We start from the raw sequence: 18,323 nt of genomic DNA on the forward strand, positions 1-18,323 counted from the left end.
TGGCTCCCTTCCACCATTTTCCACAATCCTCTCTCCCCAATCCTGCTATTGCTTTCTTCCATTTCTCACTTCTTCATTTCTCTTTTTCTTCTAACATCATCTCTCTCTTCTACTTTCACACCCTCATTCTTTTCTTCCTGCCTCTCTCCCTCTCCACTTCACCTTTTCTCTCTTCCTTATCTTATTTCTCTCCCTCTCTTGTTTCCTCACCCCTCCCCATCCCCTTACCCCCACCTTGTCTCCTACATTCTTTGCCACCCACCACCTCCTCGCCTCTTCCTTTATCACTCACTCCTTCCTCGCTCTCTTCCTCCACTCCACTAACTCCTTTCTCCTCTTGCTCTTTCTCCCTCTTCCCCCCCCCCACTTTTTACACATTGCCTACATTATGTCCCTTCCATTTTCCCTTCCATTTTCCCATTAGTTTTAAGATTGCCTGCTCTTTCTCTCAGTGTCCTGTCATCCTGCTGTCCTGGGAATGCTGCTGTACATACCGGCTCATCTGGAATTTCTGAACCCATAAGTGCACTGCACACTGATCTGTATCTGTTTTCTCTGCCGATTTTGCACAAAAGCTTCTCTCGAAACATATAATGAAATGAAGAGCAGCTGCCAATGAGGCACTCCAGAGCTGGGTGGAGTCAGAGATCATATGTGTGAATTAACAGAAACTTAATTATTGAGGTTATAACCAGGGCTCTCAGAATGTTCAGATCTTTTGATGGCCTCCCGCGTGTAGAAAGACCAATTCTTCAATGACACCACCTTGTATATTGATGATCTGCTGCATTTCCTGGTGGAGTTTTGGCCATTAATCTGGTTTGGATTCCCAGTTTATGATCAATTGACCCTCGATGATTAGTGCATTATGCTTCACTTTCTGAATATCTGACACCAACTGATCTACAACCAGTGCCCGACACACTATGTATGATTGATCGATTGATTGTCAATGGCAATCTATCAGTGAATGACCAAATCTCAATGATTGACTAAATGTGAGTGAGTGATTGATCTTCAGTCAAAGGCCAGTGACCAAACCCAGCGACCGACTGATTGAGGTCAGGGCGTGACCAATCCTCGGAGCATGACTGACCTTTAGGGAACATCCAAACGCAGCAAGTGACTTGGACCCAGCCATTAACCAACTTCACTAACTGACTGGATGACCCTCAACAAGTGAGCAATTATCAGCAAGCCACTAAACTGAGTAACTGATGGTCAGTGGAATATTGACCTTTGTAATTGAAATCCTCAGCAAGCGACAGATTATCCCCAAGGGTCTGTGAGTGGCTGATCCTCGGAGAGTGACCACACTCAATCATTGACCAACTCACAGCAAGTGACTGATCTTTTGGGGAGTGACTGATTCTCAGTAAGTGATCAATCATCAGCGTCACTGAATGATTATCCTTCAGTAAATAACAGGCATCAGCATTTATTGGATCAGTGATGGGCTGGTGAATCCCAGCCCCTGGAGAGTAACTAACCCTCAACAAAAATGGAGTCTCATTAAACAAATAAATCCCAGTAAGTCACTGAATTTCAACAAGTAACTGATCTTCATTGACTGGGTGAGCTTTAAGGAGACTGATCCTTACCTCAGAGAGTAACTGGTCCTCGGTGATTGACCTCGTGATTGACTTTTACAAAGTGACTGATTCTCAGAGAGTGATCAACACTGAGCAAGTGTCTGGCTCTCAGTGAGTGAATAGCTCCCAGCAATTGAATGACACCCCCAGCGAGCGGCTGAGGTTCCGAGAGTTCCAATCTTCAATGATCAACTGATCTCAATGGCTGACAAGCGGAGTAATTCACCTTCAGCAAGTGTAACCATAAGCAAATGATTGAATCTCAATCAGAGATGTGAGCGACCCTCAGAAAGATTCTCAGTGGGTCAGGACCCTTAGAGAGACTGATCCTCAGTGAATGAATGAATGATGCTCAGAGTTTATATCTCAGTGAGTGAGGACCCTCAATGAGGGTCAAACGTCAATGAGTGAGGACCCACAATGACTTCTAACCTCTGTGAGTGCGTGACTCATAGCGACTGATCCTCAGTGAGTGAGCGACAGTGAGTTTAAATCTCAATGAGTGAGTTACTCCTTGAGACTGGTCCTCAGTGGGTGGGTGACCTCAGTGAGTTTGAATCTTAATGAGTGAGTGACTCTTAGAGACTAATCCTCAATGGGTTAGGACATTGGGACCTCCATAGAGATTGACCTTCAGTGAGTGAGAGACTCGGGGAGACTGAGCCTTGGTGAGTGCATGAACCTTGTAGAGACTGATTCTCAGTGAGTCAGGGCCATCGAGTAGACTGATCCCTGGTGTGTAAATCACGCTTGTGTGTGAGGACCATTGGGTGGGGAAACTGATACTCAGTCTTGTCAGACCAAAGAGAATCCTTGTACATTGAGAAATCCACTCAATAATTGATATCCTCAGCGAATGACAGACCCTCACAATATAATCAGTCCCCAACAACTTCCAGAACCTCAATGAGTGACTTGCCCTCAGCAGGTCACAAAGCACAATGTCTGATCCTGTGCAAGTGGCCTATCCAAAATAAATGTCCAGTCCTCAGTGCTATCAATCCCAGAGTATCCTCAACCAGTCACTGACCCTCAGCAAGATCTGGGGAGAGCTAGCTAACTGGATCTAGAATCAGCTTCATGCTAGGAAGTAGCGAGTTGTGGTAGAAGATTTATGACTGGAGGCATGTGACCAGTGGTGTGCCTCATGGATTGGTGCTTGACCCATTGCTATTTGTCATCCATATCTAATGATTTGTGTATGAATGTATAAGGCATGTCTAGTAAGTTTGCAGATGACACTAATATAGGTGATATAGTAGACTGAGGAATGGCAAATGTAGTTTAATTCAGATAAGTGAGAGGTGTAACATTTTGGGAAGTCCTACCAGCTCAGGACCTTCACAGTGAATGGTACGGCACTGGGGAGTATTGTAGAGCAGAAGGATCTAGGAGTACAGATATATAATTATCTGAAAGTGGCGCCACGGGTAGATCGGGTGCTGAAGACAGCTTTAGGCACATTAGCCTTCATCAGTCGGAATTGAGTGGAGAGGATGTGTTCAGATTTGGCCACACTGCTATTGGGAAAGATCCATTAAGGTGGAAAGAGCACTGAGAAGAAATACAAGGATGTTGCCAGGATTCAAGGGCTTTTGGAAAATGTTGTGCAGGCCAGGACTTTATTCCTTGAAACAAAGAGGGTGTGGGATGGTCTTGTGGAGGTGCATAAATCATGAGGGGAATAGATAGTGTGAACGCACAAAGTCTTTTTCCCCAGAGTTGGAAAATCAAGAGCTGGAGGGCATAGGCTTAAGGTGATATTGGAATGATTTAAAAGGAACTTGAGGGGCAGGTTCATCACACATAGAATGGAGGGTATTTGGAACAAGCTGTCAGGACAGGTGGTTGAGGCAGGTACAGTACAACATTTAAAAGACACATGGACAGATACATAGATAGGAAAAGTTTAGACTGATAGGGCCAATTGTGGGCAAATGGGACGAGCTTAGATGGGTAGCTTGGTCTGCATGGACGAGTTATCCTGAAGGGCCTGTTTCCATGCTGTAGGACTATGACTAAGTGACTGATGGCCAGCAAGTGACCAATTCTTAGTTGATACTTCCCCTCAGTGAGTGACCATTCCAGGCGTTTGACTGATTCTCAGCAAGTAACTGATCCCCAGTGAATGACTGAACCTCAGTGAGTGACTGATCCTGACTGAGTGAACAAACCCTCAGTGAATCATGAATCCTGAGCAAGTGGCCAGTCCTCAGTGAGTGATTGATTCTCATTAAATTACTAATTCTCAGTGAGTGAACATTTCGAAGTGAGTGAAGGATCCAGAAAGACCGGATCTCGGTGAATGAGCAGCCCTCGGTGTGTGATCTGCTCTATGACTATGGCCTGACGCTCGGCGATCCTGAGTGAGCAAACCTTCGATGAGTGACCGACTCTCGGCCAGTGGTCAACTATCAGCTGTTGACTGATGCTGACCCTCTGCAATTAACTGGCCTCAATAATTGGATAACCTTTGGCGAGTGATTGACCCGAACAGAGTGCGTGAGTGATTCTCCACGGCCGAGGTTCTTCCACTTTACCCAGTGAATGCTCTGGGTGGTTATCTGCTGATTGCTAGACTTTGGATTGCCCTTTGGCAACTTTGTTCTTGGTGGTGCTCCTTTGGTAGTTGGTGTTTTACAGTTTGGGCATGTTGGTAGCACTTTAAAGATTGCTACTTTGAGCTAACAGTGTGAATCCTGGTAATTCACAGATACAGAGTATTACAGACCATATGGTGTTATGGTCCAGTTGGGCTCCACTTGCAACATCACTGCCACCTACAATATTACGCTGTAGCTTATATGAAAATAAAACCAGTAATCATATCACTTTTAAGCTTCCCTTCTTTGTGAGAACATGTACCGTTTATGTAATTGCTTCTCATAATCCAATCCCACCATCCCCTCAGTTATCCTGGTAACTCTTCTCTTTATATTTTTGACACCATTTTTCATTATGTTGATGAAAAATGATCCCAATCTTCTAAATGGGGTTGTACCAATAATCTAGTATGGGGTTATTATTGTCACGTGTAGAGTAAAAAACATTGTTTGTGTGTAATCCAGAAAAAGCATACAATGTAAGAGCTCATCAGATAGTCCAAAAAGAGAAAATAAACAGAGTGCAGGATATAGTCCAACATCTACAGAGAAAGTAAAGATTTTATTTAAAGTGCAAGGGCAGCAATAAGGTCGATTGGAATATTTGGATTAATTCCCCAGTGTGTGAGAGGTCCGTTCAAGAGACTGTTATCAGCAGCGAAGAAGCTGTTCTTCAATTTGGTGGTATGTGTTTTCGAGCTTTGGTATAATCTGCTCAACAGGAGAGGAGAGCAGAGAGACTAAGCAGGGTGTGAATGGTCCTTATTCTGTTGCCCACATCCTGAGGCAGCATGAAGTATAGATGGAGTCAATAATATATGATGAACTGGGCTGTGTTTACAACTCTGCAATTTCTTGGTCAGAGCCGTTGCCATACCAAGCCGTGATTATGTTGGTTATAGTGACAGAGAGTTACAGAAGATTTGGCTCTTAGGGCTAATGGAATCGAGGGATATGGGGAAATAGCAGGACCAGGGTACTGATTTTGGATGATCAGCCATAATCATATTGAATGGCGGTGTTGGCTAAAAGGGCCGAATGGCCTACTCCTGCACCTATGTTTCTATGGTACATCTGTAGAAATTGGTAAGAGGTTTTGGATACATGACAAATTTTCTTTAGTTTTCGGAGATGTGCTGGTGTGGTCATTCAGACCAGGACAAATTGATGGAAACACTCACATCTAGGAACTTGAAACGTTTGACCACCTCCACTTCAGCACCATTGATTCAGACTGCGGTATGTATTCCACCTGCTTCCTGACGTTGATGACAAGCTCCTTCATTTTTGCTGACATTGAGGGAGAAGTTGTAGTCTTGACACCGTGTTACTAAACACTCCATCTCCTTCCTGTTCATTGTTCAGATCCACCCCATGCAGCGGTGTCATCGACAAACTTATAAATGAGTTGGGGCAGAATTGGCTGCATAGTCCTGAGGGCATAGGGAGTGTAATAAAGGGCTGAGGATACAACCTTATGGGGCACCGAAGCTGAGAATTATTGAAGATGTTTTGTCACCTATCCGTACTGATTGCTGTCTATGGGGTCAGTACGTTGAGGATCCAGTTGCAGATGGGAGTAGTGAGTCCTAGGACCAGAGGTTTGGAGATGTTATATTGGAGTTATGGTGTTGAAGATGGAGCTATAGCCAATAAAATGGAGTCAGACGTAGATGTCATTGTTATTCAGATATTCCAGAGGTAAGTGTAAGCTCAAGAAGAAGGCATCTGCCATGGATCTATTGCAGCAGCAGACAAGGTACCATGGATCACGACTGTTCGTGAGACCGGAGTTGACCTGTGCCGTGCCAGCCTCTCGAAGCGCTTCATGATGGTATATTTCTGAGCCACTGGACGTTAGTAATTAAGGTACACTTACCAAGCTATTCTTTGGTACTGAGATGATTTACCACTTAAAGTAATGGACAAATAATCAATGAAGAAGCAGGAGAGCCTTGCTGTTTTAGGACGTCAAGGCACTTGATTTACTTCGGTCCTAGCCCGGAAATAATTTTTCACAATTTGCTTTCAGTTTTTATGCACATTAGTTTCTTTCCAGTGAAGTCTCTTTAAAGTTTTGCCTCCGTGAAGCAGTTTACATTTTCTGCAATGAATGGCACCTGCCACTTGTCTGCCCAATTTTCAAATACCCTTAGAATTCCTTTAATTTGCCTATCTCCAGAATCATCTATCACTTCAGGCAGTGTATTTGTGATCCCCAGATCCAGATGTTCAAAATGAACATTATTACAATATAGTTGTCAGTATAGAAACATTATACACAATAATGTATGCGTTATTTAAATATTCCATATATTATGTCATACCTGCTAACCCAGTTTACTGTACAGTATACCTGAACATTATATGCAATAACACATGATGTGGTATAAAATGCACAACATGTAAAATAATGTACGTAAGTAATAAACCCAGCTACAGGAGAAGTTATAGGAATGAGTGCATTTTGTGTAGAAAGATAATAAGAATATGCAGACCAATGGGAATTTTCCAGAAGTATGTAGAATATTTTCATTTTTAATTGGTCTGTTGCTCCGTTGACAATTCCAGGAACCTGAATGAGTCCAGGTTTGGCCTGGGATACTAGTAGTAGCTGTGACCTGAGATCATTCTTTCTCCTGCAGCAGACAGCGGACATCGCAGAAATAGTGCTCTACCTGATCCACCATTGTGTGTGCTAATGAATATTCGAAATACTGCTGCCAAAGATTTGCTGATAATGTTCAGATGCAGTACAGTCTCCCATGGGAAGATGAATGCATCTGAAAGAGCAGCTTGAATTCTTTCAGAAAAATAAAAGAATGGCAGGGGATGTACTGCAGTAACCAACAGCTTCAGTGGCAGCAGTTTGGGGTATTGAGTAGTCAATTATCCTTTGCAACTGCTCTGTCACCCAGAACATTTGACACTCAGCACAAAGAAGGTTTCTCTTCGAGCAATGCTGTTCCATTGTATCTAACAACATACAAGCATTGAGAAGAAGCCCTTTACACTATATGATACATAATCCAAATTATTGATTCCTGCAAAACCCCAGAGATTCTGGTTTCCAATTCCTTTCCATAGGTATACTCTGAATCAATTCTGTGTAATCGCCCTCAAAAACTCTTAAGAATTATGTAAGAGGTAAATCTTAGCAAGAGGCTTCTATAATGGAGTTGGCTCTGCAATGAAGGGGAATATACCCAGGTGGTCCTTTGTGAATAGTTAATTTTCTATCCAGGTGCTATCTTGGCAAATTGTCTTCAAATAGAGTTGGAGGTGGGAATGTGGTCGCTTGGGGAATATGACAATTGAGCACGTCGCTATTCAAATAGATATCGCTTTTATTTTTTGCTCACATCAGTTGCCAGCATCCATTCTGGGTGACACTGTGAAATTTGCGTTCCAACATTATGAAGTTCACTTCCAATTTTACATCTTGATCAATTATTATTAGATAGTAGCTTAAAGCCTGTTGGGCAGTGAAGAAGAATGATGTTAATTGTTCAGTTCCTGAGCACTGCTTCTGTTCCCAAATGCAAGAGATGCCTTAAATTGCCAAATGACTCTGCAATCACGGGTGGTCTGGACCTATTCATCATTCAGAATAGAATCCTTGAGCTCAATATCTGGAGAGGAAGTGAGTTGACGTTCCAGACATGTACATGTTGTTTTCCTGGCAACATCTGTGTTCTGCTCAGTTTGGTTGGACATTACGGAGAGCGTGAGGGGTGAGATGGTGGGATAGTGCTGGTAATATTGGATAAACAAAAGAGTAGAATACAGCAAGTTCTTTGGGTTGATATGAGTCTGTGGAGAGTCCGTAAGAATAATTTGGAATCGAGGATGATGAATTCACTGAGACAATGTAACGAGCTTGGAATTGAGACACGATTATAGTGAGAGAATGGACCACAGGGATGGATATGAGACAATATTGGGTGTGGAATAATAGGATTTGTTTTACTTTGATGAGGGATTTTGGGGAAAGAGCAGGATAATGGAATTAGTTTGGGATTGATCCAGGGGAAAGGGCAGGTTAGTGGTATGGTTTGGAATTGATAGAAGGCAGTGACGAGAATGAGGCAGTGGGATTAATTTTAAATTAATAAAGGACGATAGGGAGGTGGCAAAAGCAAAAGATTAGGTTGGGCTTGCTCTAGGAAGCTGATACTGACCTGGAATACCAGCGTGCTGTAAATTTCAATGAATGGGTGTGTGTTTTGTTGATCCCATGTTTCTGGTTCTACCGTGCTGCAGAAATAAGGAATGGCAGCACTCAGTTTATGTTGAACTACTTACATTTTGGAAAAACGTTGTTTTTGAAAACGAATAAAATATACCTCTAAAGTCTGCTTGATGTTTGATCCAATGCTTGAGTATAGACATCTACAAATGCCTGCTTTAATATAGTGTCTTTAAAGTAGAAGAATATCCCGTGGCACTTTGCAGGAGCAATATCAAACAAATGCTTTATTACAAGCTGCTTGAATAAGAAAACAGAAGTTTAAAAGATTGATCAAATAAGTTGTTTGAAGTATTGTCTTACAGAAAAAGGTAGAGGAACAAATTCCAGAGATTGCGGCCAAGTACTGTAGATTATGGCCACCATTAATAATTTGGTCAAAAAAAATTGGGACTGGGGGAAATGTAGAGATTTAGGAGGGGTGCAGGGATGGAGCAGGTTCAAGATGATTGATGTTCATTCTTTGCCTCTGATCACTGACTCACCCAGCTGCCATCTGTCTCATGGTTATAAATGTTGTATAACTATTTCTGCTGGTAATTTCATTGGTACTGAATGTATGTAAGAAACAATTTTCTTGTAAAGTAAAGTGAATTATTGGATTGAGGACCTACATTTGAGGGTCTTTTTTCTTTACATTGTACGCCTTTGTGGCATTATCAGATGAGCCCTTTACTCGTTTATAGACATCCTCTTGGTCAGCTGCTCTGGGAGTGGATTGAACAAAGGGAGGAATGAGAAGATTAGCTGTGTCCAGCTTGCCTTCTTTCCACCTTTGTTTTCACTTTCATGTGTTAACCTGAACCTGTGCACCTAGCCTCACACCCTTTCGGCCAGAACTGAAGGATACTTTTAGATGCACAGATTTCCCTTTATTGCTTTCTTGGGGCCAAGCTTGCCACAAAGATGATAGTAATCTGTGATGTGCTGTCGTGCAGGAAATTACATTGGTTGGGAGCAAACTGCACCATCTGCACTTGAAACCCAATTGTCAGGAAGAGATGAAGCTCCACGGAGGCTTGTGATAGGTCCTTGGGAATTCAGGACTCCAGTCCACACCTCTGTCTGCAGATGTGGTCCAGTGCAGCAGTGGTTCCTCATCAAGTATCTGTGGAATACTGACCTCTCACACACCACAAATGGGGACCAAGACATCCTGCTGGTCTGTTCCCTAAGCATAGGATTTCTTGACTGCCCAGGCCCTTGAAACATAGGGTCTTGTAAAGTAAAATGGTCTAGTGATGGGGTCCAGCAGAATCCTGAATACCAGGAGAAAATATGTTTTTATGTCTCCCCCAGTGATGAGGTTTCATAATGACCTAACCATTATTGAGATGATCCAGGCAAGATGGAATCTTTGAACCTCCTCTTGCCTGCATCAGAGACAAACTCTCCTTGAGTCCTGTACATCCCTGCCTTCACTTATTCACAAGATCATAGTTGAGGTCAATTGGATTCCTGTCCGTACCTCAGAGATGGGACCCAGCTAACCCAGGATTCCCTAGAGATGGGACCCAAAGGTTCTGCTCACCTCTGATTCCCGAAATTTGGCTCTAAGCAGGGTTGTATCCATTCTCCCTAATCCACACATAGATGTAGGATACCAAGGCAACATGAATTGCATGGACGGTACAGAGAGTCTACAAATATCAACCACAGATGAGGTACAAAGGTTCTGGCCCCTTAGCAAGTCTCACTGCTGCTATATTTGTTATCAGATAATAAGGCTCTGTTCATTTATTGTTGGAGTTGTGAAATGTATTTGGCTTATCAATGTTTTAATATTAAATAATTTTGAAATTGATCAAATGATTCATATTTCTGTGTCATGAAGGACATTGGGGATCCATTACTCCTGGATAATCAAGGACATTCAACCTGATAATATCAGGATAGTGATCCCATAATAAAATGAGTTCAATTCTGAAAGGACAGAAGTGAGTCATGGAGTATACAACACAGAAACAGGCCCTTCAGTCCAACTTATCCATGTGGACCTAGAGGCTCATCTAAGCTAGTTTCATTTGCTCATGTTTCACCCATACCCCTCTAAACCTTGAACCTTCCAAATGTTTTTTAAATGTTATTGTACCTGCCTCAACCACTTCCTCTGGCAGCTTGTTCCAATATATGAATCACCCTCTGAGTGAAGATGTTGCCTCTTATAAGTCTGTCCCCTTTCATCCTAAACCAATGCCATCTAGTTTTTGATTTCCTTTCCCTGGGAAAAACACTGTGTGCATTCATCTTATCTGTGCCCATCATGATTTTACACATCTCTATAACGTTACCCTTCAGTTTCCTATGCTCCAAGAAATAAATTCCTGGCTTGCTCACCTTCTCATTATAACACAAGCCTTCAAGTCCTGGCAATATTCTCGTAAATCTTCTTTGCTCTCTTTCCAGCTTAATGGCATCTTTCGAATAACCACAACTGCACACAATACTCCAAATGTGACCTCAACAATATCTTGTACAACCGCAACATAACTTTCCAACTTCTTGTACCCTGACCGATCTATTCCACAGTAAAAACCGCTAAGAACTATTTATAAAAAATCTCATCCATCTCCTGTGACTCTACACATAGACGACCAAGCTGATCTTTAAGGGGATCTATTTCTCCCCAGCTACCCTTTTACTCCTAATATACCTGAAGAATCACTTGGGATTTTATTTTACCTTGCACTTTTTTGTCTTCCTGATTTCCATTTTAAATGTACTCTCACACGTGTACCCGTTGAGGCTTGATCCAGTTGCCCAAAAACAGCCATTTTTTCTCCTAGCTGGAGCCTCGATATCTCTCACCAGATTTCCGTAATCATGCCAGTCTTGCTTTTCACCATAACACAAACATGCTGTTCATGAATATTGCTATTTCGCTTTTAAAATCCTCCCATTTACCAGACATCGCTTTCCCTGCAAACAGTCTCATCCAGCGGACTTCTGGAAGCTCCTGCTGAATGCCTCAAAAATTGACCTGCCCCTATGTAGGACCTTAACCTGTGGACTAGTTCTATCTGTCCTCATAACTATTTAAAAACTAATAGTATTATGGTCACTATCCCAAGGTGCTCACATACTGACACAGCAGCCACTTTGCTGAGCTAATAGGCAGGTGATAGTGAGAAATCAGAGAACAGGTGAACATGTGAGAGAAGCATCTGTTCTTGGATCTTAGTCCAAACATAAAGATTTACTGTCTTGGAGACGGGTTAGAAGGATCTGGCATCGGAAATGTGAGTCAGATCCTGAACAGGGACTAGAGGAGCAATGGAGATGAGTACAAAACCCCAGCATTGCTCTATGAGGAATGTCACACACGGGTCACCCAACTAATTCAGAAGCTGATGTCTTGTGAGGCACCTTTACGGTATGAAGAAAAACATATTTAATTACTTTATTAAAGTGAAAGGCAGTGTTGCTGGAGCATTCGATAATGGGTTGTTACATTGCTGAGTGATGATGCCCAGCCCCTGGCAATGATGCCTTGTGCTAAATGTGATCAATGAGGACATGCGTACAGCTATTCTTGTAAGGAGGCAGGAGGTGCAGAAATAAATGAGTAAAAATTAACCTCTTATTTTAATACTGGTCCTAAGATATTCACAAATAGCAATTGAGCTCAGTGTGTTTGGTGCTCCCTTTGGATTTCCATACTGTCACTTTTTGTTGCAGGAATCCAAACACATCTGTAGAATAGGAAATGAGAAATGGGAGGGGGGGGTGGGGGGGGGGGGGGGGGGGGGGGGGGGGGGGGGAGAGATAGGGAGAATAATGTTCAGGGGCATTTATCTATTCGGCGGGACAGAAGTCTTGGTTAATTGCCCCCTCTGAGGATTAGGTGGAAGTGAGTGGATTTGCCCTAAACTGGTTTATTAATCCATTGATTACAGGGGAAGGGGGGTGGTAACCAACACCTTTTCCTGTAGAGTTTATCACTAAATACAATGAAAACATGTGAGTCCCTTCTCCAGGGGAGTTGGGAGGTACAGGTTAATATTTGAAAGAGTGGATTTGGAGCAAAGGCGGGAGAAGTGAATTGAAGATGAGTGAATTAACCCCTTCATGCACTGGGAGTGATGTAGGCTGACAGACCACCCTAACGTGGACAAGTTAACCCATTTGGGTGGCTGGATGTTAATTCAACCACATAATGAAATGGGAGGGGCCAGGACAGCCCCCTCTCCCCCTCCCCCTATACTGGAAAGTTCATCGATGAACACACAGGCAGGAACATGATTAACCCATTCGTGCCCTCGAGTGTTTGCTGTTCTAAAAATAAGGCCGGAGTGAGCGGCGCTGCCCAATGAGTGGGTGGCTATGATTAGCCCCGGCCGGGGGCGGGGAGGGGCGGTCGCCGCGGGCCGCGAACACTTGATTCGGTGCGGGGTTTATATGGACATGGCCTCGGGATTCCTGGCGATCCTGGGCTCTGACGTGAACTCGGAGCAGCCGTCACTGATTAAAAAGTGCGGCTGGGCTGAGAACGCGATCATTCGGCGAGAGGGAGCCGAGGAGAACAGCCTTCGGGCGGAGTGGACACTTGGTGTTGGGCAGCGCCCAGAATCTGCAAGAGGCAAACGCGGACTCGCACACGGCTTGCGCACCGACCCCGCAAAAGTTTTGAGTAAAGTTTCTAGCGCCACATCCCGGCCATGACTTCCATGGATCATCAACAAGGACTATCCGCCAACGGGCAGGACGACGGCGAGATGCCGGCAACCGAGAAGGACCTGGCGGAGGACGCGCCCTGGAAGAAGATCCAGCAGAACACCTTCACCCGTTGGTGCAACGAGCACCTCAAGTGTATGAACAAGCGCATCGGCGACCTGCAGAAGGACCTGGGCGACGGCCTGAGGCTGATCGGGCTCCTCGAGGTCCTCAGCCAGAAGAAGATGTACAGAAAGTACCACTCGCGGCCCAACTTCCGTCAGATGAAGCTGGAGAACGTCTCGGTGGCCCTGGAGTTCCTGGACAGAGAGAGAATTAAACTAGTCTCTATCGGTAGGTGCCCCGCCGTGTGATCCCCTTGTCCTCCTCTCGCTCCCCCCCCTCTCCCCTCTCCCCTCTCGCCCAGCCTTCTCAATGGGTCTCGCTTACAGTGGGCGCCTGGGATAAACCAGGTGTCAGACCCAAGACCACACGCTCACCCCGTGGTGAGCAGGGAACCCACACTAAACCCCCTGCCTTCAGCCTACTCCTGGGGCAGTTCCTCCCACAGCTTCAGCAGAGTAAGGAGAAACATCTCCTCCAGCGGCACAATGGTTTGTAACTGGGGACACAGTTGGGGTGATGAACCAAGTTCACCAGGGTGGTTAAAATGTACTTTTACGATCTGAGATGGAGTTCGGAAGGACCGGGCAAGCAGCTTATTTTGTTGTAACTTTTGGCAGCGAATGGGATTTGAAGGGAGGGCGTGAACGGATCTATGGAGGAAATGAGGCAAATTACTTCCAATTTCTGCCTTCCATCCTCGATCGTTCTCTGAATTCCGTAATACACTAAATCTGGACACATTTCTATTTACACAGAATCTTATCATGTCTCATAACGGCTAGTACTGCTGTAGCTAAAATTAGTAATTTGGCAACGAGTGTGTGTGGATAAAGGGACCCATTGCCCTGACCCAGAAGGTCATCTGATGGTGCTGTGCTGTGAATCAATGGGCATTGTTAAATCCAACAACACTGTTGGAAATATGCTTGCATTCTGACCCAGGAGGAGGTTCAGCCTATTGATTCCACATCAACCAACAGTCCAATTCTACCTCCTTTTCCTAGCCTTGCAAAACACACTTGTTAACGTTATTTTTGCTATTTGCGTGCACTGAGGAGGGGTAACTCACAGTAGCAACTAATCAGTAGGTGTTTGGGATGTGGGAGCACGGGATGAAACCTATGTTGTTATTGAGGGAATGTGAAAGTCCCACACAGATAGCACCTGAAGTCAGAATTGAACTCCAGTCCCAGGAGATGAGACTGTTCCCCCAACCCAAGAGTAGTGGTGATCATGCCCAGTGTTCTGACCGATATTTATATTTCAACCATCTTCACTGATGCAGGTGATTAAATGATTGATCACGATTAATGATGTTGGAATTGTGTTCCAGATAAACTACTTGCCGTGTTTCCTGAAATGCAACAAATCACTTCCTCAGTATGGTCGCTGTCAAGTGGTTTGGGCATTATAAGGATGTGAAAGGACCAGTCTTTTTTTGATATTTATAGTACTTTTGTATGGATAAGGGGACTTCAATAACTCTTATCTTCACCACAGCATCTCAGACAGTGAGACTGACCTGGACCATGACGTTCTGTGGTTTGTCATTCGTTCCCCGACCTCGCTACCTCTCCACTACTACCTCGTTGACCAAACATTTTGTCACCTGTCGCATGATGTCAGTTTTTGTCCTATGGAGATCCCTGGGGGAACTTTGCTACATTGAAGATGCTATGGCATGCAAGTTGTTGTTGTAGGGCCAGGGTTGGTTGGGAAATGTTTTCTGTTTTCCTCCACATTCTTGTTTCATAGTTACTAGTGGCAGCTGATGAGTCTAAGGGGATTAAGTTGCGAGAAGGGATGATAGGGAGTCCTGGCATGAGTCATATCCTCTTGTACTACTGTGAAGTTAGTGGGTGTGCTTGTTACAGTATCTCTGCATAATCTCTCCTACACTAATTGGAAATTACCAATTGGGATGTGAAAGCTTTCATCTGCATGCCCACATTCGTGATTTTTCTCCTAGTTTAGGATAGAAAAATGTACATATCCTGCAGCCTCACATGAAAGTGATCCTTGCACTTACTCTACATGTATTCATCTTTTGGATCAATATTTCAATTTCTGAATTGTGAGTATAAGAGGAGTGGCTCCCAACCTTCAACCCTTTGTCTTGGTTGCTCATTTAATCTTTGTCTGGAGTTAAAACCGTCTTGGCCCCTGTCCATGAGACGGCAACAAATGATCAGCCATGAACTTACTTGGCCCCTTGAATCAGTTTGATCAGTGAAACAACAAGGTTCAGTTGGCAGTAATTTGTTTTCTGTCCTTTTTGTTTCCAATTTTCCTTTCATTACCCCATCCACCCAGACATCCATTCAGGAAGTCATTCCTGTTGGTAGCTGCCGGGCTCCAGCTGTCTTGCGGTGCTGTGGTTCAACGGGTTGCCCTTCCAGAATATTCCCCACACATTTGCAAAGTCACGCCTGTCCCAAGTCGCTCTCCTCGCCCCCTTCCCCCACCCTGTGCGGAGCTCGAGCTATATACAGCTGCTCGGGCAGCTGGCAGGAATGTGTCAGTGATAACCTTGGCGTCTGACAGCTTGCCATGTCCCGGCTGTCCCCCAGCGCTGCTCCTTGCAAGAGCCTGCCTGCCTGTAGGGTTTGCATGACTGTGAAATACCCAAGGGCCCGGCCCGGCCCGCCCCACCCGTATTGAAGCAGCTTTAGTGTGAAATGGGAGACTTTAGAGGGTTACAGACACCTGCATGGGCAACTGCATCAGGAGCGTCAATTAAGTTGTTAAATGTCAAAAAGGCTAAATTAGCTGGCATAACCAGGTCCAGACAACAACCTGCCTGTGGACCTGAAGAAGGGTCTTGACCCAAAACGTCGCCCATTCCTTCTCTCCAGAGATGCTGCCTGTCCCGCTGAGTTAATCCAGATTTTTGTGTCTATCTGTGGATTTGTACTCCTTCATTGCCAATGGTTTTGGTGCCAGTAGTGGCTGAGCTGTAGCCTGGTCCTGTGGTGACTGGCCCCATCCCAGAGCGTTGCGGTTTCCTGTGGTTCCTGGCTGTTGCACTTCCCCTGGCTCTTTCCCTTTAGTGTCTGTTTTAATTCCAGCTAGGTGTTCCCTTCCTCCCTGAGATTTTAATCCTTCTGTACCTCCTTGTGCCTCCCACATCATTTCAACACCATGCCTAAAATTCTTTCCATTCAGTCTAATTAATTTTGTTTTGTTGAAAATGAGAAACCTCCTCCATTTGCTGTCTGACATTCACCTTTCTCCAGAATCACTGTTGCTATTCACCTCATGGCTGAACAAGCTCAATTTCTATGCTTCTGTTGCTAGTGCATATGCTTAAGTTCCTGTTGTTGCTTTGTTGCACACAATTGATGTTGATTATTCCTGACCACTGGAGGTTTGCATTCTTATCCAGGGTTTGAACAGTGAAGTAAGAGAACATGTCGGGAATGGTCAGTAGGTTGGGCAACACCTTGGGAAAGAAAACTGGACTTGCTGTGATTATATGCAGACCGTTCATTCTGAATGGGCGCATTGGTGGCGCAGCAGTAGAGTTGCTGCCTTACAGCGCCAGAGACCCAGGTTCGATCCGTGTGCTGTCTGTACGGAGTTTGTACGTTCCCCATGTGACCTGCGTGGGTTTTCTCTGGATGCTGCGGTGTCCTCCCAAACTCCAAAAATGCACAGGTTTGTAGGCTAATTATCATGGTGTGTGTAGGATAGTGTTAGTATGTGAGAATCGCTGATCAGTGGACTCGGTGGGCTGAAGGGCCCGTTTCTGTGCAGTATCTCTAATCTATACTAATGTTCCTGGCAAAGAAGAACATGTATGTTTTGAAAGGGAAGTGGTGTAAACTTGCACGAGTGATAAAAACTGGACTGTATAATCTGCTTTGAATATTAGAAGAGATTAAGGTCAGTGAAGGCAAATGTAGGTGTTCTGCTGTCAGAAATGGGGGAGTTGTATTTGGAACAAAGTGGAAGAACAATTAACTGCATTCTTTGGTTCTATCTTCACACAGGACACGGATAACATCCCAGATGGGTGAGAGAACCAAGGCCCTAGAGGGAGTTGGACACTGCCTGTATTTGTTAGGAAATACCTCTGTTTAATTTCAGTTGCACTAAAAGATGATAGATTACCAGGCCCTGATAATCTACATACCAGAGTACTAAAGGAAATGGCCCTGGAAATAGTGGTCATCGTCTAAAATTCTTTATACTGGAGCAATTGCTGCAGACTGGAGGTCTTTTTAAAAGAAAGGAAATGCAGTGGAAAAATAGGGAATTACAGACCAGTAAAAGTAATTGCCAGTTGAGAGAGTGCTGGCATCAGTTACAACAGCAGAATACTTGGAAAACTTTAACAAGATTGGACATAGTTGGCAAGGGGTTTATGAAGGCGAAATCATGCTTAACAAATTTAATGGAATTTTGTATGAGAATTTAGTTTGCAGATTAGTTAAGGTAGGACCGGTAGTGGTCTATTTCATTTTTTTAAAGGCTTTTGATAAAATAATAAGATTAGTGTACAAATTTAAAGTGCATGGGATTGAGGTTAATAGTCTGACAAAGATTGAGAGTTTGTCAGGAAATGGAGCTTGAATAAACATGGGCAATGACTAGTGGAGAACCACAGGGATTTGCTGTTTGGATCTTAATGTAACTCAATGTCTTTAGATGAGAGATGTTGCGTTTAGTTGCCTCAAGTCTATGTAAGATTGGGGGAGATGGGGTGACTGAGTAGCAGGCAAAAAGGGCTCCACTGTGACTTGGACTAGTTCTGTGAGTGGGCAAATGTTTGGCAGATACAGTTTGACATTATCTATTTTGGTTCCCAAAAAAATGAATAGAGATTATTACCGCAATGGTGATAGATTGGATGAAACTGGAAGGTGCAATATGAACTGTCATACCAGTTGCTGAAAATAAGTAACCAGGAAGCCAAGTGGTACATTTACATCAGTACAGGAGCAGAGATGTCAAGCGACAGCTACCCTGGGCTTGGAGACCATATCTGGTGTTTAGTGTGTGGCTTGGAAATGGTGAGGGAGTGCAACCAAGTTTTACTAAACTGATTCCTGGAATGGTATCTCTCATTTGACGGGAACAATGCAGTTGATCGTATGC

At 44.1% G+C, this 18,323-nt stretch overlaps 2 protein-coding genes across 6 annotated transcripts in view; both read left to right on the plus strand.

The window, feature by feature from the left end:
* Window positions 1–11,460, plus strand: part of LOC129707838 (myosin-10) — a 67,941-nt gene extending 56,481 nt beyond the window's left edge. For both annotated transcript variants that reach the window (XM_055653230.1, XM_055653232.1), the window contains exon 14: window positions 3,845–11,460. The gene's annotated coding sequence lies outside the window, so the exon portion shown is untranslated. The remainder of the gene's footprint in view (window positions 1–3,844) is intronic.
* Window positions 11,461–12,798: 1,338 nt separating this feature from the next.
* Window positions 12,799–18,323, plus strand: part of flncb (filamin C, gamma b (actin binding protein 280)) — a 59,040-nt gene continuing 53,515 nt past the window's right edge. Inside the window, exon 1 of one of the 4 annotated variants that reach the window (XM_055653224.1) lies at window positions 12,799–13,451. In XM_055653224.1, the coding sequence (XP_055509199.1) occupies window positions 13,103–13,451 (349 nt within the window). In that variant the 5' untranslated portion in view covers window positions 12,799–13,102. The remainder of the gene's footprint in view (window positions 13,452–18,323) is intronic. The other 3 variants (XM_055653225.1, XM_055653227.1, XM_055653228.1) reach the window with 3 other exon arrangements.

This window comes from Leucoraja erinacea, chromosome 22, assembly GCF_028641065.1.
Source record: "Leucoraja erinacea ecotype New England chromosome 22, Leri_hhj_1, whole genome shotgun sequence".
Lineage (NCBI taxonomy): Eukaryota > Metazoa > Chordata > Chondrichthyes > Rajiformes > Rajidae > Leucoraja > Leucoraja erinaceus.